This window comes from Kogia breviceps, chromosome 11, assembly GCF_026419965.1.
Source record: "Kogia breviceps isolate mKogBre1 chromosome 11, mKogBre1 haplotype 1, whole genome shotgun sequence".
Classification (NCBI taxonomy): Eukaryota; Metazoa; Chordata; class Mammalia; order Artiodactyla; family Physeteridae; genus Kogia; species Kogia breviceps.
In genome coordinates, this window is record NC_081320.1 from 42314726 (window position 1) to 42339380 (window position 24655).

Below are 24655 nucleotides of genomic sequence, written 5' to 3' on the forward strand. Positions count from 1 at the left end.
AGGGGGCCGGGGCCCGACAAGGAGGAAGAGAGGGAGGGAAGTAGCCTAGCAGCCAAGCGGGCACCGTGCGAGCGCACACCGTGTGTGTGTGTGTGTGTGTGTGTGTGTGTGTGGTGTGTGCGTGTGTGGTGTGTGTGTGTGTGTGTGTGTGTGTGTGTGTGTGTGTGGTGTGTGTGTGTGTGTGTGTGTGTGTGTCTCATCTCGTCCGTCTGTAGGTGCCGGGCTCAGCGAGACGCCGGCGAGAAGGAAGAGGAGGCGAGAGGTGAACTGAGTTTGATCCTGCGGCGGCTACAAGTGGGTCCGGGGCGGGCGGCGGGCTGCGGGCTGCGGGCGGCCTGGGCGGGGCTGGAGGCCGGCGGGCGCTCACACGCTCCGGCCGCCGGCCTCTCACCACGCCTCCGGCTTCGAGAGCGCGGCGGAGGTGGGGGTGGGGGTGGGAGTGGGGGGTGCTGGCGGAGCGCCCACGGCGCAGCCTCCCGGCTCTATATAAACACACGCATCGCCTGGCTCTCAGAGGCACAAATTCACATTGAGAGAAGCTTTTAAAACCATCAGCCCTGAAATCCTGCCTCCTGCTTTTTCCCTTCTTTCATTCCTTTTGCCTTCCTTTCTCCCCACCCCCCCACCCCCCCGCTTTCTTCTCCCAGCAGCAACTCCTGAGCCGAGAGACTGCGTCCCGGGACGGACTGCCTTTTCTTAATTGATACAATAGCCCAGCTCGGGTTTTCACCTCCTCCCCCAACCCCACCCCGCCTCACCCCTCCCGCCCGCCGCTGCCGCCGCCGCCCCAGCGCCCGCCCGGGGCTCTGTCGCCGGCTGCGTCCCGTCCGGGCCGCGGGCCGCCGGCTCCGCACCCGCGCCCGCCGCGCCGCCTCGCCCGCCGCGCCCGCCTCGGGGGTGCAGCGGCGGCTCTGGGGCTCCGGCGCGCCGCCCGGGGCAGCCCAGGGGCGCTGGGCTCCGCCTCTCCACTCGCCTCAGCCGGGGAGCCTTCCCTCTCGCACCCAAAGTTTCTGGGTTCGTTGGAATTTGGGGATTCAGGATTTTTTCCTTTTTTTTTTTTTAACCTAGGAATTTGAGGGGAAAACTTTTAACAAATCGATCGCACTTTCTCTCCGCTAGTTCTCTGTCCCCCCCCCTCTTTTTTTCCCCCCCGAGCAGGGGAAGGGGCTTACGAGAGAGGCTCCCACTGGACAAAGTTTTCCAAAGTTTTCCGAGTGTGATGGTTGCGGGGAGAGCTAATCCACCAGCTTGATTCACGGCTTCGTCTCACCACCCCTCCAGCAGCCCCTAAGCCCGCTATAAAGGAACAAACAAACAAACAAACAAACAAAGTTACACTCCGAGTCGCCTCGTGTCTCCTCTCTCTTCTTTTAGGCGATTTCCCCCCACTGTCTCCGCTCCCTTTGCAGCCTCCACTTCCCTTCCCTCGGCTCCTTGCTCCTTTTCTGTTTTGGCCGGAGGTGCCAGGACCCCCGGCGGCAGCCTCCCCTCCCCCGCCGCTCCCGTCCCTTCTCGTCTGGCCCTCCCCTCCCCCGCCGCGGCCAGCACAGCCAATCCCCCGAGCGGCCGCCAACATGCTCTTTGAAGGCTTGGAGCTGGTGTCGGCGCTGGCCACCCTCGCCGCGTGCCTGGTGTCGGTGACGCTGCTGCTGGCCGTGTCGCAGCAGCTGTGGCAGCTGCGCTGGGCTGCCACCCGCGACAAAAGCTGCAAGCTGCCCATCCCTAAGGGCTCCATGGGCTTCCCGCTCATCGGAGAGACCGGCCACTGGCTGCTACAGGTAAGGGCGCTCTCGCTCCGTTGCTCTCCAGGGTCCGCTAGCGGCGAGCACCAGGCGGATGGAGCCGCGGGCCGGCCAGGGGGCGCCGGGAGCCTGAAGGCACGGGTCCCCGCCCCGCCCCTTCCCTCCTCTCTGCCTGAGCCGCCCCGGCTTTCCCTGTCCGCCTGAGGAGTGGTTCCGAGCCCGCTGGCGCCGGGTGCGCAGGTTCAAGGGGCTGGTAAGAGAGGTTGCCGAATCCGAGAGGGGTCCCAAGACCGACTTTTTCCAGTCGCGAGCGACTCAACAGGGGTGCGTCGAGCGTCCTGGGGGCTCCCTGCGCAGCGCGAGCCGGAGGGGGCATCCAGTCGTGAGCTGCTTTCGCCTCCCCTTCGCGCTCCAGGCCCCAGTCACCGTCGACTTCCCGGGCCTTGGCGGTGTCACTGGGACCCGAAAACTGAGTCAGGGAAAGAAAGAGTGGGCCAGTGGCAGCCAGGATTGCCCCTTTAAGACCCGGGCTGTGTTCCTGCCGCGTCACCGGCCACGCCAGGTACTATAGCCCCGTTCTATGGTCTGAGAAAGTGTGTGTGTTTTGTGGTGGGGAAGGAAGGAGGTAACCCAAGGAAAATGAGAAGCCTGAGACCCGAGGTTTCTCGGCTTTCGGAGAAAAGGGTCTATTTACTTACTGGGTGGGGACAGTCTAGCAGGGGAGAGTAACTTGGGAGAGGTGTGTGTGAGACCCATAGAGTGCGTTTGTGTTTGTTGTGAGACGCCACACAACCCGCACTGCTGGTGATAATGGGGGTGGGCGCGTCGGGGACCAGACCCAGGTAGGTAATGGGGAGATTAACCTGGAATTAACATCCTCAAGTGCTAGATAATCGCTTTTGCAATTCGATACACAGCAGGTTTTTCTCTGGGGAGGGGTGTTCTCTGGGTTAACCGCGGAAGGTGTGTTGTGTGGGCGTGTGCACGCGTGTTTGTCCGGCAGATGCTGTTAGGAGTTAGCAGAAGGTTGGCTGTACTGAAACAGACAGCCTCGGCCCGGGAAAGCGGAGGCGGGAGGTGAACGCAGAGACCTGTGAGTTTAGAAGTGCGAAAGCTTGGCTTGAAATTAACAGACGCGTGTAATCCGCGTGCACACACACATACACCCTGCGCAGCCCCGCCCCGCCCCGCGCCAATTGACAGCAGAGTTGGGGCGGGAGGGGCACGCGAGGTTCGTCTGCCCTGCGGTCTTCCGGAGTCCCGGAATCAGCCCATCTCTTTGGGGGCCTGTTCGTGCAACAAGGTGGGGTTCACTTCAACCAATGGGACCTCCCCCCGTCCCTCTGCCGTAAAGAAATCCCCAGAGCCTCTCCCGTGCCAACACACTTAAAGGGTTAACTGCAGCGGTGGTCTAGGCTTTTGGCCGAGAATTTAGGAAATAAAATATATTCACAGGGGCTTCGGCCCCTGCCGTATTAGAGCCAATCTGCAGAATTCGCGGTCTGTCACCGCCCCCCCTTCCTTACCGCCCCCACCCCACCCCCGCCACCAACGTCCCCTGACCTTTTCTCCGAATCCCACAAGGGCCTCTGGGGTTCTGCGTCCTACCCGCACGTGAGATGGGGAGGGGGAAGCAGGCCTACGCCACCCCATCCGTTCGCCCCCGGGGCCCTTGACTCTGAGGTGAGAAGGAAATGGGAGATGCGTGTAGAGAAGCACTGAAGGGGTTAATGGGAACCCTCTGAATCCCAGCTTTATTTTTTCGGAGTCATTTATCAGATTTTACGGGGGGACCTCCAAGGGCTCTCCGTTTCCACCGTGCACCATCTAAACAGAGCCCAGGGCTAAAAATACAACATTTTTGTATAAATTGGACTCGCGGCTCGAGCGGCCGCCCCTATGAAAGTACTCTTTGTGAAGACCGTGGAAACGGCGGACAAATAACTCTTTATTAATGCCACAAAAAACGCACTTTAATTATAGTTAGGCAGATCAGAGGCGGGGGAGGGGGTGCCGCGGGAGAAAGGCGGCGGCGACCTCGGAAAATTCACAACCCAACTCTTGTGTCGAAAGAAAAGAAAAACAGAGGAAACGCAGGAGAGGAGAGTCAGACGTAGTGAGAGAGACCGGTACAGCAGATCGAGGGAGGGAAACCCGCTCTCTGCCCCCTTTTGTCGCACCTCCACCCTCGCCTTGATTTCTCTTAAAGGGGTAGACGCCGTCTAGAACCGCGGCAGGGTGGCGGGAGTTCTCCCCGACCCGCCAACCTGGGAGTGGGGCGGTGTCCCCCGCGGCCCAGACCCCCTCCTGGAGGCGCGGGCGCTCCGGGCTCGCTCCCTGTCGCGCGCCCGGGCTGGAGGCACACGTGGAAAAGTGATTAGGGCTCCGGGTTCTGCAGAGTCACTTTTCGGCAGGGCTGGGGTGTGTACACATCTAACTGGCGAATGCTTTTCCGTGGAAGAAGGGAAAGTGAGGAGGGGGACCAAGCCGGGAAAAGAGGAAGCGGAGTGTCCCTCCGGGGAGTGCATGACCCCGCAGATCTGGAGCCGGCATCCGCACGTCTGCAGGCGGGCAGGCGGGACGGCCTGACAGGTGGCGCCCCTCTCCTTCTCACCGGCTGTTGCCCCGGCCGGAGAAGGGTTAATGCGCGGTGGGGTGGCGAGCTACGACGTCAAAGGTGAGCGGGACGCCCCTGCTCCCGCCCTTCGGAGGTCCCCTCTGTTTCCGGTACCCGCGTGGGGCCGACACAGCCAGCTCCTCCGAGCGCCGGGCCCGGGCCGGGGCCTGGCTCCGCTCGGCTCGCGCCGCCGCCGCCGGGGATCCGGTTACCTGCGACGGCGGCCCCGCCCAGCCCTACTCCGCCCCACGGGAAGCGCCTTCCTCCATTCTCGCGTCCCAAACTCCAGGGCGACGACGAAAGTCCTCCTCAGTTATTACCAGGGCATATTGCATTAGGAAAATCGCGGCTCCCGGCCCGTGACTCTACCCTGCGGAGCCCTCAGAGGGCCGCCGGGTCCCTTCGCGGCCCACACCAGCGAACGGAGGAAACCCCAACCCCCATCTGTAGTGATTGCCTCCGGGCACCGACCGCTCGCCGCTATAAATAATCTTTGGCCTGCGGCCACCCCGCGGGGTCTCGCCAGCCGGTGGCCGGGAGCCTGGAAATATTTATTCCGAGAGTCTCGAGCGCTAGGCGGTGGAGGGGGGAGGCGGAGGTTCTAGCTTCTGGTCCCGCAGTCCAGGATATATCTTTTCCCTCCCGCAAGTCATTACTAAAAAACAACCTCCGGGGGGTTGCCCTGGGCCTCTCGCACCCTTGCTTTATTTATTATCCTCTAGGCCCCAGTTCTTATGCATGCTGTGAAAAATAAAACCTACGTGCGTGCATGCGTGTGTGTGTGGGGGTAGGGGGACTGGTGCCCCGGGTGGGATTCTCCGCCCCTCCCCCGCGGGCCCTCGACGCTGGGCCTCCCGGGTGTCCCATCTGGAGATGTGGGCCCTGAGAAAGTTTTTGCGTGGCACCCGCAGGGTTCTGGCTTCCAGTCGTCGCGGAGGGAGAAGTATGGCAACGTGTTCAAGACGCACTTGCTCGGGCGGCCGCTAATCCGCGTGACGGGAGCGGAGAATGTACGCAAGATCCTCATGGGCGAGCACCACCTCGTGAGCACCGAGTGGCCACGTAGCACACGCATGCTGCTGGGCCCGAACACGGTGGCCAACTCCATCGGCGATATCCACCGCAACAAGCGCAAGGTAAGAACTCTAGGCCAAGAGCCCCGCAACCGTGCTCCGAACCTCTTCTCCCGTGCACCCGCCTCGGGATAAGGAGTTCTCGGAGACCCGGGGACGTCCCTACCAGAATCCGCGCCCCCATTTGCACACCATGTGGGAGGACCCCGAAGCTCCCTGCCTAGACGGCTGCGATCCCAGATCCAGGGCCTGTACAGGCCTCTTCCGGGTCTGCCCTCTTGGTAAGCCACCGCGCCGTGCGCACTACCAGGCCCAACGGGTGGCTAATTGGGGGTTGGTTTGGACAACTTGAACATGCGGCGACAGGGGCGTCCAACGCCTTTCATCGTCGTGTTTCACAAACCTGGAAAAAAGAGAGGGCGGACGGTGGCCAGCGCTTCTCCTTTTCGTCCCCTGGAATTCCGAGGACTGGAAACGGATCGTTCTAAAATCATACCTAGCTTCCCGGCCACAGGTTGCTTAAGGGCGACGAGGGCAGGCGCGGGGGCTGGGGGCACCTTGTGGGCAGCGGTTGCTGGGCCTTGCCTGGGAGGGCTGAGGTGAAATTTGGGCCACTGCGCGCACCGGTCTGGACAGAGGGGGAAGGGCGAGGGGTGGGAGAACTTCGGCGAGCCGAGGCGCGGCGGGGGATCAAAGCGAACCTACCCCCTCCCATAAAGAGGAAGAGAAAGTGGGTGTTTATCCTGTGGATTTCCCGAGCGCCTGGAAGAGGCTCGGAGGAGGCGAGCCAGCGCGCAAGGGGCAAGCCTCCCCGCCCCCTCCCAGGGCTGCGCCGCCGCTGCGGCTCAGAGCGCGGGCGGCACGTGCTGTTTGAACTGCAGTAACCCGAAAGCTGAGCCGCCGGAGGGCGGGGCGCCGGCCCGCCGGCTTAAAGCGGCCGCGACTGGGGTGCGGGGGTGGGGAGGGGCAGCGCTGCACGACCTCCCCTCCCTTCACTTTTTCCATTGGGTCAGAGGACTCACCCGGTTTGAAACCTAAAGGAAAGGGAGAGGCAGCCTCTGATCTCCGGGAAAAGTGGCAGAGCCTAGGAGACAGGAGAGGGCCATGGTGGGGCAGCCCCCTCCTCCGGACGTCTGTGTGTGAACAGAGGAGTTCATCCTGTAGAATCTGTCGTCTTCCGAACTGCCTGCGAAGAGTAGTACTCCGTAACAGACAAAAGGAGGAAAAATCAGAGGGGACTGGTCAGCACGTACACACACACACACACCCCGCCCTCGCTAAAGCACGTATTTCAGGGGCTGGGAAAGGGGCTCCTGAAGTAGTCTTCCCATCTGCTTCACTAGAGCAGGAAACAGCTAACAGAGCCCGGGGGCAGATGGGGAGGGTTCTTGGGAGTGGCTGGGAGGGGGCCGTAGGCTCAGGAATGGGGGCTCTTCAAATATGCCTAACACTCCTTTTTTTCTTAGTCTTTGTGACTCCACCAAAAGCGTATTTCAAAGAGTTAGGAGAGAGCTTGAGCCTCAGAAACCCAGCTCCAAAGAATGTGGCTGCTTCCTCATTTTATCTTTATAAAGACTTTGACAAGAAAGCAATTACTGTCCCTTTCTCACAGAAGAGGAGCCCGAGGCTTGGAGAGATTGAGGGACTTGAACCAGGTCGGGAAAGGAAGAAAAGGCAGGGCAGAGCCTGCAACACAGGCATCCATGGGAGAGTGGTTTCTAAGCCACCAAGTAGAGCCCTCCTCAGCCCTGCCCACCTGGGGCTGCCAGAAGCTGAGGGTCAGGGTGGAGGTGGGGAGGGAGTGCTGGGAGGAAGAAGGCTTGGTCAGGACCTGAGTGTGAGACCCTGGGGGTGCAGAGGGCTTTAGGGAGAGGCTGTTGCCCTGCAGTTCCCTTCACCCTCTGCCTGACTTGGCTTTGGGCCTCCAGGTGGGGAGGGACCTCCTGGAAAGCCCCAAGGTTTTGGTTTACATCATCCATTTGGGAGGAGGCAGGGAGGAAGGGGGGGGGGCACAGATGAATGCTGCTGGAGGAAAACACAGAGAAGGAAGCTGGAGTGAGGGACAGGGTGAGGGGGTGGGACCTGGGTGGGGCCAGAAAGGAGGACCACAGATGAGGCATAGATACTCTCTCTCTTCCAGGCACCCTTGCCCTCTAGCACCTTGCGAATAAGGGAGCAGCCAGAAACCAGCTCATCCTGACAGAGGCTTGGGAACCCAAAGCAGGGCTGTCTCTCTGTGTGCTAGTTGTGTGCTTGCTATGTGGCATGTGCGTCCTATGTAAATGGGCAGATGAAAACGTCCTTCGCCCTGCCAAATCTCTAATTGATGTTCCATAAACTTAAGTTTACTGAGTTAAGTAGCAGGCCTTAGGTTAGATACAAGCATAAAGCTGGAAACTTGGTTCTTGCCCTTAAGAAGTAGAATCTAGCTGGAGGGATGAGAAGAGAGTACTCAGAGACACACAGGTTGGTCCTGGAGAGAATGGCCAGTCTGCTGGACCCAATGCCCGGTGGATCCAACTTGGCCAGGGTGGGGACTGCCCTGTGCCAATCACTCTGCCTTAGCCAGCCACACTGCAAGCAGGCTGGAGAGCGGGCTGCTGGGCCGGGCCCAGCCTGGTCAGGATGTATTCGCAGGAAGTGGGGGCCAGGTGTGCTGAGGCCCTGCTGGCGGGCAGCTAGGACCATCACTATTTCCACTGGGGCTGCTACCCCACCCCTTCTCTGGAGGTCTGACCAGATGTGCTGGGGAGGGGTTCCTCACAGCCATCACTGCACTCCAGGTGTTTGTCCAGGCTGCCCTGGTGGTCTAGGGCCAAGAGGGGTAGGGTGGCCAGGGAGAATGTCCAGAATACCTTGCCCAATCTAACAGAATCCTCTCTGGAAGCCAGGCCTGTGTCCCTATAGCTTCACCTCAGATTCTGTCCCTCCTCCTTTGTTACCCCTCCCCTACCTGGGGCCAGGAGGTCTCTGGTTCATGGGGGAGGGACTGCATTTCTCTTTGTATGCAAAGAAGCTGAGTATTGCCCTGGAAGGGTGGATGGAGTCTGATAGGGAAGATGGGGGAGGGAGGGTTACCAGAGTGGGGGGGGGGTTTGTCATGGGTAGTTCTGGAAGCATCCAGTGCCCAGCCCCACACAACAGGATCAGACATTTCCTCTTTTCCTTTGGAGATAGGGCTGGGTCTCTTTGCACCAAAGGGCCAGCATCTTCAGGGCATTTCAGGCAGTGGCCTTGAGATTCTGTCAGAGAACTTGGAGTGCATCCCAAGGATGAACTTAGCTTTGGAACTCTGGACTGGAGAGACCCTAGGAGTGGTCTTCTTGCCCCTCCTACCCTGACCCCTGGCTTCAGGGACTTCTGTGCCCGTGGCTGAGGTGGGGGAACAGCTCCAGATGTTTTGGGGATAGGAATTAAGAAGGCTGGCCTGCCCACCCACCGATCCTCACTGACTTGGCCTTTGGGCCCCGTCCTGGCTCGGGGTGGAGCTCAGGCTCAGGGTTACCGCACTCACCTCAGAAATCCTCTGTAGGCTGGGGTTTGTGTCCGGGATGGAGAGGCCAGGAGGTGCCTCAGCAGGAGGGCGGAGCCAAGAGGGCCCATGGTCGTGGGGTCCTGGGGGAGGCCAGCTCAGACTGGCTCCAGGTGGCCTATGAACCACTGCACAGCCTCTGGCGTCAAAGTCATGTCTGCCAGGCTCAGCTCAGGGCAGAAGTTTCCACCTGTGTGGGATGGGAAGGCAGTGGCATGGCCAGGCAGCCGTGCTACTGGGAGCTCTGTCCCCGCCCCCTGGCAGAGGCACGGAACCTTCGTGCTGCCAGCGGAGGTCCTTCACCGAAAGTTACTGTAGCATCAGGGGCTGCTGAGGGGGCAGGTGGCAGGAGCGGTTGTCTCTGAAGGTCAGCGGGGGAGGGTGCCCACGGCCAGCCACCAGGGAGTGGGTGCCCTCCCTCCTCGTGCCCTTGTGTCAGGCAGGGGTGAGTGGTGTGGGCCCTCCCTTTCACCTCCCTCGGTGTCCTTTTCCCAGGGCAGGGTGGGGTCCAAGGCTGTGATGCTGTGATGCTTGCTCTCCCAACCTTGGGAGACAGTTGTGGCCTTGGCTGGAAGTGGGGAGGCTTGGCTGGGGTCTTCTCTGGCCCTGATCCCTCTAAGCCAGTTGTTGTATCAGTTCCAGGTTCCCGGGGCTGAAGGGCAGGGGTGGGTGTGCCTCCAGGGGCTGACAGAGTAGCCAAAACAGCTGGCCTTACCCTTAGAATAAATTTGGGCCCTAGAGGAGCGTCCCCTTCTAGCTCTTAGATACATCCAGAGCCCCCAGGACTGGTAGAGGGTGGCTCAGTGGGGTTTGGATTAGTGGGAGGCAGGGTGTTCAGGGACCCTGGTGAGTGTGGCCAATTGTGCCCCGGACTGTGACCTTGGGAAAGCCCTTCCTTCTTTGGGCCTCAGCTGTCTAAGGGGGTTTCTCTATGGTTGGAGGAGGGATAGGAGGGTCTGGACAGAACTTCTCAGAGCCCGGCAGGTATGTGCCAAGTGCTGCTCTCCCCTCATCCACAATGTGCTTTTGTTGTGTGTAGAAGAGTTGGGGGGACAGTCAGAGCTGGACTCGAGTCGGGGACAGATACTCTGCCCACAGATGCTGGGGACCCAGAAGCGGGGGGATCTGGCCAGCCCCTCCCAGTCAGAGGGGCTGAGTGGGGACTGGCTCAGGGGGCAGCCAGGGTGGAGTGGAGGTCCAGTGAAAATGCCAGGCAGCTGAGGGATGACGTCCTTTCTCGTCCTCCCCTTACTTGAGCATAAAGTACACACCTTGGCCTCACCCCTGTGCTGCCTCGGCGGCTGCCCGCCCTCTGTTATTCTTTCCACTCTGCAGGCCGCGGCCTGGTGGTTTGGCGGGGTGGCCTACCTAGGCCCCCACCCTCCCGGGCAGCCGCCTCCATTCCTCCCAGTCTGAGTCACTGGACCGGGGAGTGGATCCCCTCTCTGGCTCTTCCCGCTTCTGAGGCTGCCCATTCTCCTCTCCATCCATTCACAGCCACCAGTTGAGAAGGGGAGGTTATCTGGCTGAGCGGGTCAGCGTGCAGGGTCATGGGGGACCAGTGAGCGACTCCCCTCCCAGGGGCGCTGGGTAAGAGGCAGGAGTCGGGAGGGATGCCTGGGGGTGTGGGGGAGACATTTGTAGGAACAATTATGCGGAATTTGAGCCTTGACAAGCCCCCTGGTGGTTCCCCCAGACCCTGGTTGTGGATTCAGCTTTTATTACAGGGAGAGCGAGAACCTGGGATGTGGGCTCTTAAGCCAGCTGCATTGTTGGGAAAACCCGTAGAGGTTGGGGGAGGGTTTCCAAGTACATCCTTCAAGGCCAGAGCCCATCCTGCTCCGTGTCTGTGCCTGGAGTTCCCAGGTCTCCCATGCACTTCTGCCCTGCTCTCCCCAGCGCCAACTCGGATGGAATGTCCATACCTGCTGCTCCCTGTGCAGGGCTCTGCCCGAGCCAGGCTGGCTCCCGGTGACCTTTGTCCAGCATTCTTGGCTCACTTGTGGGAATTCCGAGGGAAGCCCCAGAGGGGAACAAAGCAGCCCTGGCTCCTGCTGCAGCTGCGGTCAGGCTGTGGGCTCTGGGGCCGCTGGGAACCCTTCCCCTCTTCACAATGAGCTGCTCCACCAGTGCCTTCCCCTGTGCCCAAGTCCCGACCCTGACCGCCCCCACTTGCCCAGGCCTTCCTGTGCCCTGGGCGGCACCTCCTCCTCCTCCTGGCCTTTGTGGTGGGCGGTGGTTTCTGGGCTGCCCTGGCTTTGGGAAGTGCCCACGTTGTTAACGCTAGGCACGGTCCCAGGGATGAGGCCCTGGAGTTTCCCGGCGCCTGGGAGGCTCTGATGCCTGTGGAACAGCTGGGCGGGAGGCAGGGGCATGGACTTGGTGACCACCGAGCAAAGCCCCTTGAGCCTGGAGTGCCCACAATCTGCCTTTGCTCGGCTTCTCACTTGGGTAGTTTCTCCACCTCTTGGGGCCTCTGAGGAGAATCATGGGACATCCAGGAGGAAAGGGACCCCAGAGCATCCAGTCAGACTCCTGTCTGGGTCAAGATAAGAGACCTGGTCGTGGCTGCAATTCTTTCAGAAGCCCCATCCCGGGGGGCCTGCAGGTGCAGGCTTCCTGTGGTCATTTCAGCTCCTGGCCTTGCTCAGGGCCCCTTCCCACCTAGAGGTCAGGTGTGGACCCCCTGCCCTTGGAGTCGCTCTGCCCAGTCCCAGGTCCCCTTGGGTCCTTCCTGCTCTCCGTGGCCCCCAAGGCTGGAGAAGGAGCGATTCAGCCGGCCATCGCTAGAGGGCGCAGGGAATGTAAGCTTTGGGACAGACGGGGCAAGGCTTGTCCCTGGGTCCTGTCTGGCCACTCCTCGGGGTGCAGTGGGGTCCCTCAGAGCTCCCCCTTTGGTAACCTTGGGATGGCCCCTCCTGAGCCACTGTAGCCCATACGAGGTGTGTGAGTGGGGGCCTGGCAGGCACTTACACCGGGTGACTGATGAGGTACCAGATTCTGGGCTTCTTTGAGGGGATAGCGTCTACTTAGGGACACACGGATATTGGTGTTCGTGTGATCTGTGCATTGAAAGGGACCACAGAGATCACCTGGTTCAACCTTATCAATTTACAGATGAGGAAACCGTGAGGCTGTGAGGTGACTTGGCCATGATCCCACAGAAAGTTGGTGGATGATCTGGAAATAAAACTCAGGTTTCTGGGTGCCCAGCCTGCCTTTTCCCACCACCCACTGCATCTTAGGAGCCTAGCTGACTTTGACTTCGGCTGGTCCTGGTCGTCATGGGCCTCTGCTTGATTCCCCCTCCACGTGCTCACCTTTGGGCCCCGGTGTCCTGTGTGCTGAGGGCCCTGACCAACCCCTGCGACATTCCCTCCAGGGCAGTGCCCTTGACTCTGCCCTGGGTTGGCTAGCTCTGGCCAGACATGGCCCCCCTGCCCCTGCCTGCCCTACCTCCAGCCTCCCCACTGACACCTGGCAGCCACGGAGTTATCCTGCATCCCTCATGAGCCTGCTTGGCTCCCACGGACCACTTACTGCTCCTTCTGTGGGCTCTTTGCTGTTTCGTAAGGGCCCCTAGGCTGGCCAGTGATGGGCTCTGGGGCAGGGCCCCACTCCTACCCATAAAACTCCTAGACCAAGAGTGGAACCTGGCATCCAAAGGACACTAGGGTCCAGGAGGGCGGAGCTGAGGCAGAGAGCACCCTGGCGGGAGATGGCCCTGGAAATTCCCCGGACCCTCACAGCTGAGCAAGGTGTGAGTGACCTGGCCAGGCCTGGGCTGTCCCCGGCCACTTCCCCTCATCCTTCTACGTTTCAGCTGTCCCTTAGCAGCAGGAGCAGCCCCAGACAATGCTGGCTTTTCTGCCCCTCACCGGCCTCCTTCCCTCCCTCCCTCTCTGCCCACTGGGAATTTCGGAATGAAAGTGCTATTGTGAACGCCTGGCTGGGCCACTGAAGGGCCAGCACTGTTATTTCTGCAAACCAGCCCTCCCATTAGCCATGCAGGGCTGAGGCCAGGAAAATGTTACCTTTTCCTCCTTGAGCTGACTGCAGGGGAAATTCTCACATTTACAGTTTGTGCGGTGGTTGTGTTTGGGGGCAGGAGGGGAGGGTGGGCGCGTGTGTGTGGTTTGCGTGGGGTTGATGGGGGTGCGGCTAGAGGAATACTTGTCTCTTTCCTCTGTGCTGCCCCCCCCACCCCGCCTTCCCTGGTGAACTTTCCCTTGGCCCCGGTGGGGGCACCCCCTTCTGCTCTGGACTCTGGGGGTCGGGGCTAGAGACATTGTTGGTTGCCTGTGTGACCCACCGGCCAACATTAAATAAACTAACATCTTACCCTCTCCTGTACACCCCGGGCAGCAGCGTGAAACTGGGCGCAGGGGCATCTGGGTGAGGAGGCAGCAGGGGGGCTGAGGAACTTGCTCAGGAATCAGGAGGACAGCAAGCAAGGGAAGTGGAAACAGGGACTCACTGGCTACTGAAAATGGACAAGGAAGATGCGGGAAATTAAAAGGCCTTCTGTTTGGCTTTCTGATCTTTTGAGGTGGGAAGCCTTGTCCCCATCCCCGTGCCTCCAGACCCGGCCACACTCTGAACATTTGGATGGCACAGTTAACAAACTCCCTATGATCTCTGCCCAGTAGGTATTTCCCAGGGAGTGAGAGCAGTCTTGGGTCTCAGGAAGTCCTGCTTGCAGTCTAGCCTTGGACTCTCTTGTTCTCCCATCAGTAGAGTAAAAGAGCCACCTACTGCTTTCCACCTCTTCCTTGTCCAGTCCATTCACCTGTGTTCTGTTCCTCCTGGCCATGTCTGCCCCGTGGCCTGGGCATTCGGGAATGGCCCCTGCAGTGGAGGGGCAGCCTCCCCTCCAGCCCTGCCCAGCGCCCTCTTGTGTTGCCTCCCACTCTGGTATGGCCACATCGCCTGCAGACCTGTTGGCAGCTGGACTGCCCGGTCCCCGGGCTTTGCCATTATTTGGAGCACATGATTTTCTGGGGTTTCAGAAAGGAATGCCAGCTCAGGTCACCCTGTGAGTGATGTTGAATGTCCCAACTTTATGAACTGTGTTTTATTTTATTTTATTTTATTTTTGCGGTACGAGGGCCTCTCACTGTTGTGGCCTCTCCCGTTGCGGAGCACAGGCTCTGGACGCGCAGGCTCAGCGGCCATGGCTCACGGGCCCGGCCACTCCGCGGCATGTGGGATCTTCCCGGACCGGGGCACGAACCCGTGTCCTCTGCATCGGCAGGCGGACCCCCAACCACTGCGCCACCAGGGAAGCCCTGAACTGTGTTTTAATCTCGTCCTTCCCCTGCCTCCCCTCCAAGACGTGGGCAGTAGGAGGGGTGTTCAGAGTAGAGCAGCCAGCAGAGGGACTGTGTCAGGAGACTGAAAGGCTTGAGCTTGATCAGGGTAAGGACCTGGTGTTTTCCCTGATCAGCAGTGAATCAGTTGGGCCGAAGGGGCAGGCCAGAGTCCATCTGACCCTCTGCCTTCCAGGTCTTCTCCAAGATCTTCAGCCACGAGGCCCTGGAGAGCTACCTGCCCAAGATCCAGCTGGTGATCCAGGACACACTACGTGCCTGGAGCAGCCACCCCGAGGCCATCAACGTGTACCAGGAGGCACAGAAGCTCACCTTCCGCATGGCCATCCGAGTGCTGCTGGGCTTCAGCATCCCCGAGGAGGACCTCGGGCACCTCTTTGAGGTCTACCAGCAGTTTGTGGAGAACGTCTTCTCCCTGCCTGTCGACTTGCCCTTTAGTGGCTACCGGCGGGTGAGCACCCAGGGCCTGGGAGGAGAGGAGATGGGCATCCGTGAGCCCACCCTGAGGGAGGGGCAGCTGACTGCTAAGATGGTCACTGGTCACACAGACAGAGGGGAGGTTTCAGCGGGAGCCTTCGCCCAGGATCTCTGCTGCTTAGATGGGAAACTCTCAGAAGAGTCCCCACCCCGCCCTGCCCGGCCTTGGGAGGAGGCCCTCAGTGACCCTGCCCTTCCCCTTGGGTAACCAGATGGCCTCCTCCCCGCCTCAGGGCATTCAGGCACGACAGACCCTACAGAAGGGCCTGGAAAAGGCGATCCGGGAGAAGCTGCAGTGCACGCAGGGCAAGGACTACTCAGACGCACTGGACATCCTCATCGAGAGCAGCAAGGAGCATGGGGAGGAGATGACCATGCAGGAGCTGAAGGTGGGGCACCCCTCCCCACCCACCTCAGGCAGCGCAAACGTCTGTGCTCCGTGCTGGGGCTGCTCAGGGTGGGAGCACCCACACGGGCGGGGCCGCCCCTGCCCTCCCCACGGCTTGCTCTGCACCCAGTCCTGGTGGTGAGCGGTCCTCACAGCAGCTGGGCCCCACTGTCTCCATCTCACCCACAGTCCCATCTACCATGTTGGAAAAGATACCGAAAACTGGTTCTTAGAAACCCTGAACAGACTCGGCGTCCGTCCGCAGCGTCGTTGACCCCCTCACTCTCCCCAGCCAGCCCCCCACCCCAGTATTCACTATTTCAGAGAATTTTATGGTCACGGTAGCCCTAGGAGGTCACCTAGGGAAATGCGGGCCCAGAAGGAGAAGCCACTTGCAGGAGGGCAGCCTCAGCCCCTGGGGAAGAGCAGCCTTTTCAAGTGGGTGGCGCCTGACACTCTCCCAGCCTGCCTGGCACTGGCTGTGCCCAGTTGGGCTGCTGGCCCCAAGACTGTCCACACTGGGCTCCAAGAAGGGCTTCCTGCCTGCCCTTTCTTAGGGTGGATGTTCCACCTGAGGGGGGGAGCATTAGTTCGTCCTCGTCTAGACTCTGACACTCACGTGCTTGCCAGGTGCCTGTGGATACTTCACTGCCGACTGCTCTGTCCCTACTGTCTCTGCTTCCCTGTGTTCTAGCTCCAGTTTTGTGTTTTTGTTTTTTCCTCATGAGCCAGGAAGGAGCCCCCAAAGACTTTCCCATTTCATAAGAAGTTTTGCGACTTGTAGGTGGTGCCATGGCAAGTAAAGGACCTGTTCTTCCCCTCCCCTCTCTGGGCTCAGCATCCACATTTGTAAAATGCAGGGCTTGGAACAAGATAACTTGGTGGGGCCTCTGTGAGGGGCACCACTGCTCCCCAGAGGACCCTGGAGGGGCTCTAAGTCTTCTGGGGACCACCTTCCCTCAGCCTTCTCACTGCAGTCCCATCCCAGGTCCTCATGGGTATGACCCCAGACTGCTTTCTCAACCCCTCAGCTCTCTTGACCACCTACCAGATGTCCTTCTCCCGGGGAGGGAGGAAGGAGCTAGGGCTGCCAGTCCGAAGGCCCAGGTCGAGACCCTGCACCTCACCCCCACTCACCCGCACAGTGCCTGCTCCTTGGGATTTGCTCTCTTTCTGCTGTGAGCTCACTGCACTCATTAGGGCTACTGAGGCCGGCCCTGGAATCTGGCAGTGAGAGAGAAGCGGCCTTTCCCCAAGGGACTTTTAGGCTTGTGCTTCTGCCCAGCCAGGAGACTGGACCCCTGACCTCTGTCCATCGTGGCCCAAATGGCTCAGCAACGTGAGGCTCAGAGGAAGCAGCAGGGCCCAGCTAGATGACCCTGGGGCCTGGGGGACACCGGCAGAGAGGGGCTGCCCCCAGGCTGGGACCACCAGGCCGAACCCAGGTTGCAAGCGGTGCCTCTTTGCTGCTGCAGGACGGGACGCTGGAGCTCATCTTTGCCGCCTACGCCACCACCGCCAGCGCCAGCACCTCGCTCATCATGCAGCTGCTGAAGCACCCGGCTGTGCTGGAGAAGCTGCGGGAGGAGCTGCGGGCCCAGGGCATCCTGCACAGTGGCGGCTGCCCCTGCGAGGGCACGCTGCGCCTCAGCACGCTCAGTGGGCTGCACTACCTGGACTGCGTCATCAAGGAGGTCATGCGCCTGTTCACGCCCGTCTCCGGTGGCTACCGCACTGTGCTGCAGACCTTCGAGCTTGACGTGAGGCTGGGCCCGTGGGCTGTGGGGTTGCGGGTTGGCCGATGGGAGAGACCAGCTCCCCATGGGGTACCTCAGCCTCATGGGGAGACGGTGCTTGCTTTCAGGGAGCTTTCAGGCTGATGGGAGGGACCCAGCAGGGACCCAGATGCTGGGTCAGATGCAGCCCAGCTGGGTGTGCTGTGAAGCTGCATGGGGACATCTCTAAGTAGGTTGACTGACATGCCAAAAGGGGAGGCTGGCCAGTCCCCCGGGGACCACAGTGGGGTGCCTCCAGGAACATCTGGGTGGGGGCTGGCAGGCAGAAGGTCCTGGATCCTCTCAGACCTCCTCTGGTTCTCACCACCACATTCCACCCCTGCCCCCGCCTTGCCTCCAGGGTTTTCAGATCCCCAAAGGCTGGAGTGTCATGTACAGCATCCGGGACACACATGACACGGCGCCCGTGTTCAAGGATGTGAACGTCTTCGACCCTGATCGCTTCGGTCAGGCGCGGAGCGAGGACAAGGATGGCCGCTTCCATTACCTCCCTTTCGGTGGTGGTGTCCGGACCTGCCTGGGCAAGCACCTGGCCAAGCTGTTCCTGAAGGTGCTGGCAGTGGAGCTGGCCAGCACCAGCCGCTTCGAGCTGGCCACCCGGACCTTCCCCCGCATCACCTTGGTCCCCGTCTTGCACCCTGTGGATGGCCTCAGTGTCAAGTTCTTTGGCCTGGACTCCAACCAGAACAAGATCCTGCCAGAGACGGAGGCCATGCTGAGCGCCACGGTCTAGGGCGCCAGGCCTCGGGGCAGGAGGCGTTGGAAGGGTAGAAACCTGTGTGTGGGAGGGGCCTGGAGCCCGGGGAAGAGGGAGGGCCCCCCAGGCCTTGCCCGCCCCTCTTCCCCTCCCCGGCAAACCTGCCCCAAGTCAAAAGGGCTCTCCGGGGTCGGGCTCTCCCCCTGGCCCCTGCTTCTCTCTAGTCTCTCCAGTCCCCAGCAGCTTAGCTCCCCCGGGAAAGGGCCTGGCCCCCCCACCCCGCATGCCCATCACAGTGTTAGGTGTCGGCTGTGCTGCAGCCTTTGCTTGTGATGTTCTGAACTGGTCTCTCCCCTCTCTTTTCTTTTGGACTCTTTTCGTGTGAGGTCAGGTGGTTGACATGGGGGGAGGGAGGAAAAGAGGTGCCCCTTTGGCCCTTTCTTCAGCACCCCTTCCCCTCCTGCCTCGGCTCAGATGAGACGAGTGCCCCTCCCGGTGTGGCCACCAGTGCCCGCGGGGAACAGCATCCTGGGTAATAGAACACCAGTCACCCTTGGCAGGGCGGGGCCAGGCTGTAGCCAGCCTGGAGGCCCACCCCTTGCCGTTTTGGACATTTGAAATTACCTATTGCTGCTACTTTTTCTCTCTTCTGACCTTAGGGTAAAGGACCCCCAGGCCCTATCCTTCCAGCGTCCTCCCTGGTGGCCCTGGGCACGCGCACTGACACCCGCACCTTTCTGCCAGGCGGCCTGGAGCCCTCCCTGCTCCCTATTACACATACACCCAAGGCCCTCGGCTCATGGATGGCCTTCCCCTCACCCCCATATTTATTCACTAATATAACCTAATCTTGGTGTTACTGGGACTGGAACAAGTATCTCCTCCGTCCCCTGGCCTCCATCCCAGCTGTCCCCGGCAGGACTTCTGCAAGTGACCCAGCCCCCCCCCCCGCCCCCCGCCGGCCTAGGGTCGAGCAGCTCCCCCAGGCGCCAGACCTTCTGTGGGTTCAACCTCAGAGCCTCACTCCCGAGGTGAAATCCAGCACATCTGCCTTTGTACCCTGGTGGGGATGGGGAAACGGCCCACCACCTCCCTCCCTGCTCTGTCAGAAACCTTGATCACCAGGGATTTGGAGGCTGCTGCCATGTCCCACTTGGTCACTGTTCACCCCAGTGCCCCCCACTCTGGCTAGTGAGTATAGGGAAGGATACGGGTTCTTTCTTCTGACGGGGAGCCAGGGCCTCCGTCATCCCTCCCTCAACCCTCACCCTTTGCCCTTTGCCCTTGGAAAGGTGTCCTTGAAGTCCCTTCCCCCCTCTATGCCACTGTCTGCTTAGCCCAGCTCAGGGGTGCGGGGACCAGGTGAAAGCAAGGGGAGGTGAGTGCAGAAGGCAGCCCTTCCTCAGAGCTGACTCGGGCCCTCTGCTTGGTCTTGAGGCAGCTGAGGAGGTCGCTGCAGCGAGAGCTGAGGAGGAGGGTACGTGTGATTTGTCAGAAGTGATTTGCTTGAAAACCGGCTGGTCAGGGGATGAAAGAAGAGCAGCTCCTGCCACTGGCATTTTGAGTGTTGGCAATTAGGGATGCCTCCCGGGGATGGTTTGGGGCCTATGGTGAGTCTATAAGTGATTTTGTCTGTTTTCAAGTTTTTCTTTGCTTTTCGTGTTTCTCTGTTAGCTTTTGATGTTTTAAAAGCGGTGAATCCCCTTTAGGAGAAAATCAAAAACACACAGAAGAAGAATGCGGGACGTCGATTCCCCAGTTGCCTCTCCGTAGCAGTGGCCACTGTGAACAGCTCAGTGGCACCCCCAGTGGTGTTCAGTGGGCAGGCGGCAGCCCCCCACTCCCGCCCCCATGCACACCTGCCTTGTGGTGGGCTTTACAGGAAAGGCTCGTGCCTGCGGACTGTCTTTCACCCCCATTCTCAAGTCTTTCATTTGGTTCCTACCTTTTCACTGTTAAAAGGCAATTGCGGCACAGACGTTATTGGCAAAAACCTTAAAAGAATGAATAATATCTCTCAACCTCCCCCACCCCACCGCCCCGTTCTGAAAAACAGGCAAAAATGTGGAAAGACTCATCAAAGCTTCAAAACAGCTGCATGGTGCACCAGAATCTGTTACCTACAAAAAAGCCCGGTGTCTGGAAGTTTAATTTTCCTCTAAGCTGACCCAGCTTGCCCTGAATCAAATGTCTTTGACTAAATATCAAGGATTGCAGTAAGTGCAGCTTCAGACAGGAAGCCTGCCAGGCCTGGCCCCGGCGAGGGGCAGGGAGCTGGAGGGCTGCGGGAGACCTCAGTGGCCTTTGGTTTGGGTGACCAGCCTGGGAGGGGCAGAGAAGGCAAGGCTGAGGGGATCCCTGTGAGGGAGGGAAGGATCATTGGCCCCACTGGGTCTCAAAGGCAATAAGAAGAGAACTGAAGAAAGCTCTTGACTGGCTGACAGGAGGGTTCCAATGTTGAGACTCACCCATGTCTCCTCTTTACATCCATCCGTGTCTGTGTGCTAGTGTGTAGGTTTTATAGAGGTAGCATTAGGTGGGTGATGTGTTCTCACTTACCATTCCTACTATTGTAACTTGACATTAAAAAGACAAAACCCCACAAAACTCTTCCCGCCATGGGCTTGCAGATTGAAGCACTTTCAATGTTGGGCGCTGGCATTTGTGTTCTAGTCACCATCTTGACCCTGCCCAGATCGCTATAATATAATTTTATACACAAAACTTGTTTTTTCATAAATGTTATAATTTTTGTGTCTGTCTTTATAAACTATTATAAGTACTATTTTTGTTATAATTCAAAATAGATATTTAGTATAAAGTTTTTGCTGTTAAATATTTGTTATTTAGTAAAATATGAATTTTCTCCTCTATTGTAAACATGGTTCAAAATGTTAATATGTTTTTATCACAGTTGTTTTAATATTGAAAAAGCACTTGTGTGTTTTGTTTTGATATGAAACTGGTGCCGTGTGAGTGTTTTTGCCGTCGTGGTTTTAATCTGTATATAATATTCCATGTTGCATATTAAAAAAAGTTGTGCATTTTGTGATTTTGGAAATACTCAATGTGGCTCTTTTATAGGCTTCTATAATAAACCTTGAGGACTCACCCTCGTTTGGCTTTCTGGTCTCTGCCTTCCCAGGTCCCTGAAAGGGTTCTCCCGTCCACCCACCTTCCCTTCCACAACACCCAGTCCCACCTGTCAGGCAGGAAGTTCTTCCCCGAAGTGTTTGCCCTGAGGGGCCAGCCCCCATTCCCTGCATGAAAGCACACAGAGGTCTGTGACTGTATCCTGTGAGCAGTAGGTTCCCTGGGGAGGGGAGGATGTACCTGGAGGGCCACTGTCCCCAGAGGCCTGTTGCAGCACGGGGCAGCTGGGGTCCGTGTCCCTGGCCATGTGGCTGGGCCTGGCTGGGCCAGGTGTCTCGGTCCTGGACACGGCAACCAGAGCACTGCAGAGTCCATCTTGTTCACACGAGTGAGGACACGGATGTCCACAGCCACGTGGCACACAGGAGAGCAGAATTCAGTTCTCCCAACTCCCAGCCTCATGTGCCGTGAGGCACTTCTCAGAGCCTGTTTCATGGGTGCTGCAGGAGCAAACGGATTCTGGGATCGAATCAGTCTGGGGAAGGGCTTAAACAGCGCTGCGCAGACTGCTGCACTGCGGGACCGCTCAGGACCTTAAGCCTGGGGGTGGGCATGCTGAGGGACTGAACGGTGTAGAGCTCAGAGGTTGCAGGGCTCCCCGAGCCCACTTGACGACGGAAACCATGTCATCTTTGCCCATTCTCACACTCTGTGAAAAGCTGCTCTGCAGCCTGACTGTCCCAGAAGCCCATAGGTGACCCAGCAAAGGGCGTCGTCCGCTGCCAGACAAGGAACGTCCAGGGCGGTCCCCAGAACTTAGGGTGGGGATGGAGGGCAGTGAGTGGCAGAGCCGTGGCCCCTGGAGCTGCACCAGGAGCTGGGGGGCCCGGCCCTGGCAAGGGCCAGGCCTTACAATGCCCAGGCCGGGCCCAGCCCCTGCCTTGCCAGGTTCCCTCCCCAAGCCCCCACTGAGCCAGCCTAAAAAAAGACCATTTTGTGGCTCCAGTGTTTCTTTTTGATACACTCAGTCAGACCCAACCTTGGCCCAGATACATCCCAGGACACAGGGCCTCTCTCAAAGAGCCTGGCACCCAGAGGGGCATCACCAGCATCTCCTGAACAGTGCCACTGGGTGGTCTGCTCAAACTGTCCTTTTCCCTGTGCCATCTTTCTGCCTCACCTGACCCTCCCCAGCGCAGGTCTCTGCTCCCCGAGCCTTAATTTCCACCCTGGGGAGGGGAGAGCAAGATGATCTCCTGTTTTGCATCAGATGAAGCAGAGTCTCAGCATAGCAGGGACCTTTTCACAGCCACACAGAAGCAGAGGCTGGTCCTGGGCCAGGACGCGGGCCACCTGCCCTGCACAGCACATGCCCCACCAAGGGGGATCCCTCCGATGGAGGTCTCCAGGGTCAGCTAGAAGCAGCAATGGACACCCCCAGCTTCCACTGGGAAATGTGCCAGTGGAAGGTAGTAGTTTTTCAGAGTGTAAATTCCATCTCTCCCACTGGAATGTCCTGTGTGGCAGCAGAGGTGAAGGAAGCGTGGTCCTTGGGCTGCCCTTGGTCTGACCGCCCTGCCACGGGGTGGGAGGGCCCAGCCGGCCGGGTGGCTGGCTTGTCATCACCCAATCTGTCCTTGCCTCTCCCCCGTAAGCCCAGCGGGTCGGTGACATCCCCTACCCGGCTGCCTGCCCTCGGGATCTCCTGTCCTGGAAGGAGAACACAGGCCGCTGTGGACAGACCGACACGCCGCTGTTTGTCCAGGGGCAGGGGCGTCAGTTTGGAGGGAACTCACAGACTGCACATTCTGCCACCTCCCAACACTTTTCCAAAACAGCCTGGCCTCGGTTGGGCCTTGCTGCCTGGGATGGTCGGGGGCTGGGAGCCAAGAACAGGGCAGGAACAGGGGAAAGCAGGGCCTCAGGGCCAGCAGAGTGAGCTGACCAGGTGAGAGCAGAGACAGCACGCTGCCAGAGTCAGCCTGCTCAGCTCTGATGGGCCTTGGTGGGGAAAGAGAGAGAGGGAGGAGGGCTGCGTGTATCTGGGTCGGGGGCTAAAGGAAAAGCAAACCTGACTTGCTGAGTCCACAGGCTGAGCCAACCAGGCTCCGTTCCTCACAGAGGCTCTGGAGCACTGAGCATGGTGGGGAGGCGGTGACGGCGAAGCAGCAGGCTGGGGGTCGGCTGCAGCTCCTCATCCCCCGCCCCACTTCCGTTCACCAGACTGCTCTGCCCCAAGGTTTGGCCTCCACTGGCCTCACTCACCCCCAGGGACTGTGACCTCCCAGGACACACTTATTCCAGGCCCAGCAACCTTGGCCTTCCCATAAGGAGAATGCCTCCCCTCAACCCCCCAAGCCTTGGTGTCTAGGACTTTGGTCCCCTCCAACTGATACCCCATTCTGCACAGCAGGAGAGTGACAGGTGAGCCCACAAAGACTTCCATGGGAGTGTGGCACTTGACACCACCCTTGGAAGCAGCTGGGCCTGCCCTGGGGGCCGTCGCAGGCACAGTGGGGGTTCCTTGGCTGGCGGTAGCCATGTGGCTGGATTGCTGGCCCACGTGAGGGCATCAGGCTCCCTGGGAGTGAACGTAGGTGGTCTGGGAAGCAGATGTGCCTGGGCAGGGTCCACCTACTTGGCTACAGTCCCCTCCTTCCTGGCTTATTAGCACCCAGAAAAGCCCTTCTTGCCTTGCCTGCTGTAGACTTGACTTTTGTTTTTTAGACTTGTCATGTTGGTTAAGTCCTTCCTTCCCACAGCTTCTTCTTCTGGCACTGAGGCTTAGATTCCCTCTGAGTATAACGTTTTGTAGAACACATTGTCAGTGGTGCCCCCAGAGGGATGCAGCCGAGAATGCATCACTCTGAGCCCATAACTGCAGCAGTCACATGGCAACCCCCTGCAAGGACTCTGATTGGTCCAATTTTAGTCGCATGCGGGAAGGAGGATGGCTACCTCTGATTGGTTGCCTTGGGGTGGGGGCAGAGAGGTGGCATATGATTGGCCGGCCAAGGAGGAGTTGTGAGGGAATTGTTGGAGGGGACAGATGAAAGTGAAGTTTACCCTAGAACCAGCCAAGGAGGGAGGGAAAGGAACTAGCATTATGGGAGAAGATTGGGGCTGCTGAAGGGATGTGCCAGGAGGGTAGAAGGAGGATGGATGATGAATGATATTTCAAGAGAAGAGGTCTTAAGTGGAAGACGTGACCACTTCTGGTGAGGGTGTTTGCATTACTATGATGTCAACTCCTCCTCCATCAGAATAATGTCTGCCATGCTTCCAAGGGCTTTGTGTGACTGTGCATGTGTGTGCTTTATTTTGAAATAATTATAGAGTCACAGGAAGTTGCAAAGATAGTACAAGAGAGGTCCCATGTACCCTTGTACCCTTCATCCAGTTTCTCCCAATGGCTTCTTACATAATTATAGTACAATATCAAAACAAGAAAATTGACACTGGCACAATGTTTACGTATAGTTTGATGCCATTTTATCACACATGTAGATTTGCATAATCATCACTGAAATCAAGATACAGAATTATTCCATCATCACAAAGATCTCACTTATGCTTTATAGTCACTTGCTACCTCCCCACCACTCCCTACTCTTCCTAACCCGTGGCAACCACTAATTTCCCATGTCTATAATTTTGTCATTTCAAGACGGTTATATAAGTGGAATCATTCAGTGTGTGGTCTTTGGGGATTTTTTTTCACATAGCATAATGCCCTGAAGAGCCATCTGAGTTAATGTATACATCAGTAGTTTGTTTCTTTTTGTTGCTGAGTATTATTCCATTGTATAGATGTACCACAGTTTATTTAACCATTCACTCATTGAAGGATATTTGGGTTGTTTCCAGTTTTGGGCTATTACAAATATTATTTTGAGGTAACTTCCTTCTA

General features: G+C 58.8%; 1 protein-coding gene across 3 annotated transcripts; it reads left to right on the forward strand.

The window, feature by feature from the left end:
- The first annotated feature begins 219 nt into the window (after window positions 1–219).
- On the forward strand, window positions 220–20764 carry CYP26B1 (cytochrome P450 family 26 subfamily B member 1). 3 transcript variants are annotated; one of them, XM_067007406.1, is made up of 7 exons: window positions 220–294; window positions 1375–1778; window positions 5271–5495; window positions 14470–14745; window positions 15005–15160; window positions 16635–16919; window positions 17296–20764. In XM_067007406.1, the coding sequence occupies exons 2-7, from the start codon at window positions 1575–1577 to the stop codon at window positions 17686–17688; spliced, it is 1539 nt and encodes a 512-aa protein (XP_066863507.1). In that variant the 5' UTR covers window positions 220–294; window positions 1375–1574; the 3' UTR covers window positions 17689–20764. The 3 variants fall into 3 exon arrangements, with proteins under 3 accessions (XP_066863507.1, XP_058935732.1, XP_058935736.1); XM_059079749.2 differs by lacking the exon at window positions 220–294 and having other exon boundaries at window positions 899–1778; XM_059079753.2 differs by lacking the exons at window positions 220–294; window positions 1375–1778 and adding an exon at window positions 1920–2304.
- The last annotated feature ends 3891 nt before the right edge of the window (window positions 20765–24655 follow it).

What these genes read in the sequence shown, in the direction of transcription:
- CYP26B1 (XM_067007406.1), top strand. Translation starts at nt 1,575, where the DNA reads ATGCTCTTTGAAGGCTTGGAGCTGGTGTCGGCGCTGGCCACCCTCGCC. An exon ending in TCCACCGCAACAAGCGCAAG is followed by an intron (nt 5,496 to 14,469) that starts GTAAGAACTCTA and finishes TCTGCCTTCCAG; the next exon opens with GTCTTCTCCAAGATCTTCAG. An exon ending in TGACCATGCAGGAGCTGAAG is followed by an intron (nt 15,161 to 16,634) that starts GTGGGGCACCCC and finishes TTGCTGCTGCAG; the next exon opens with GACGGGACGCTGGAGCTCAT.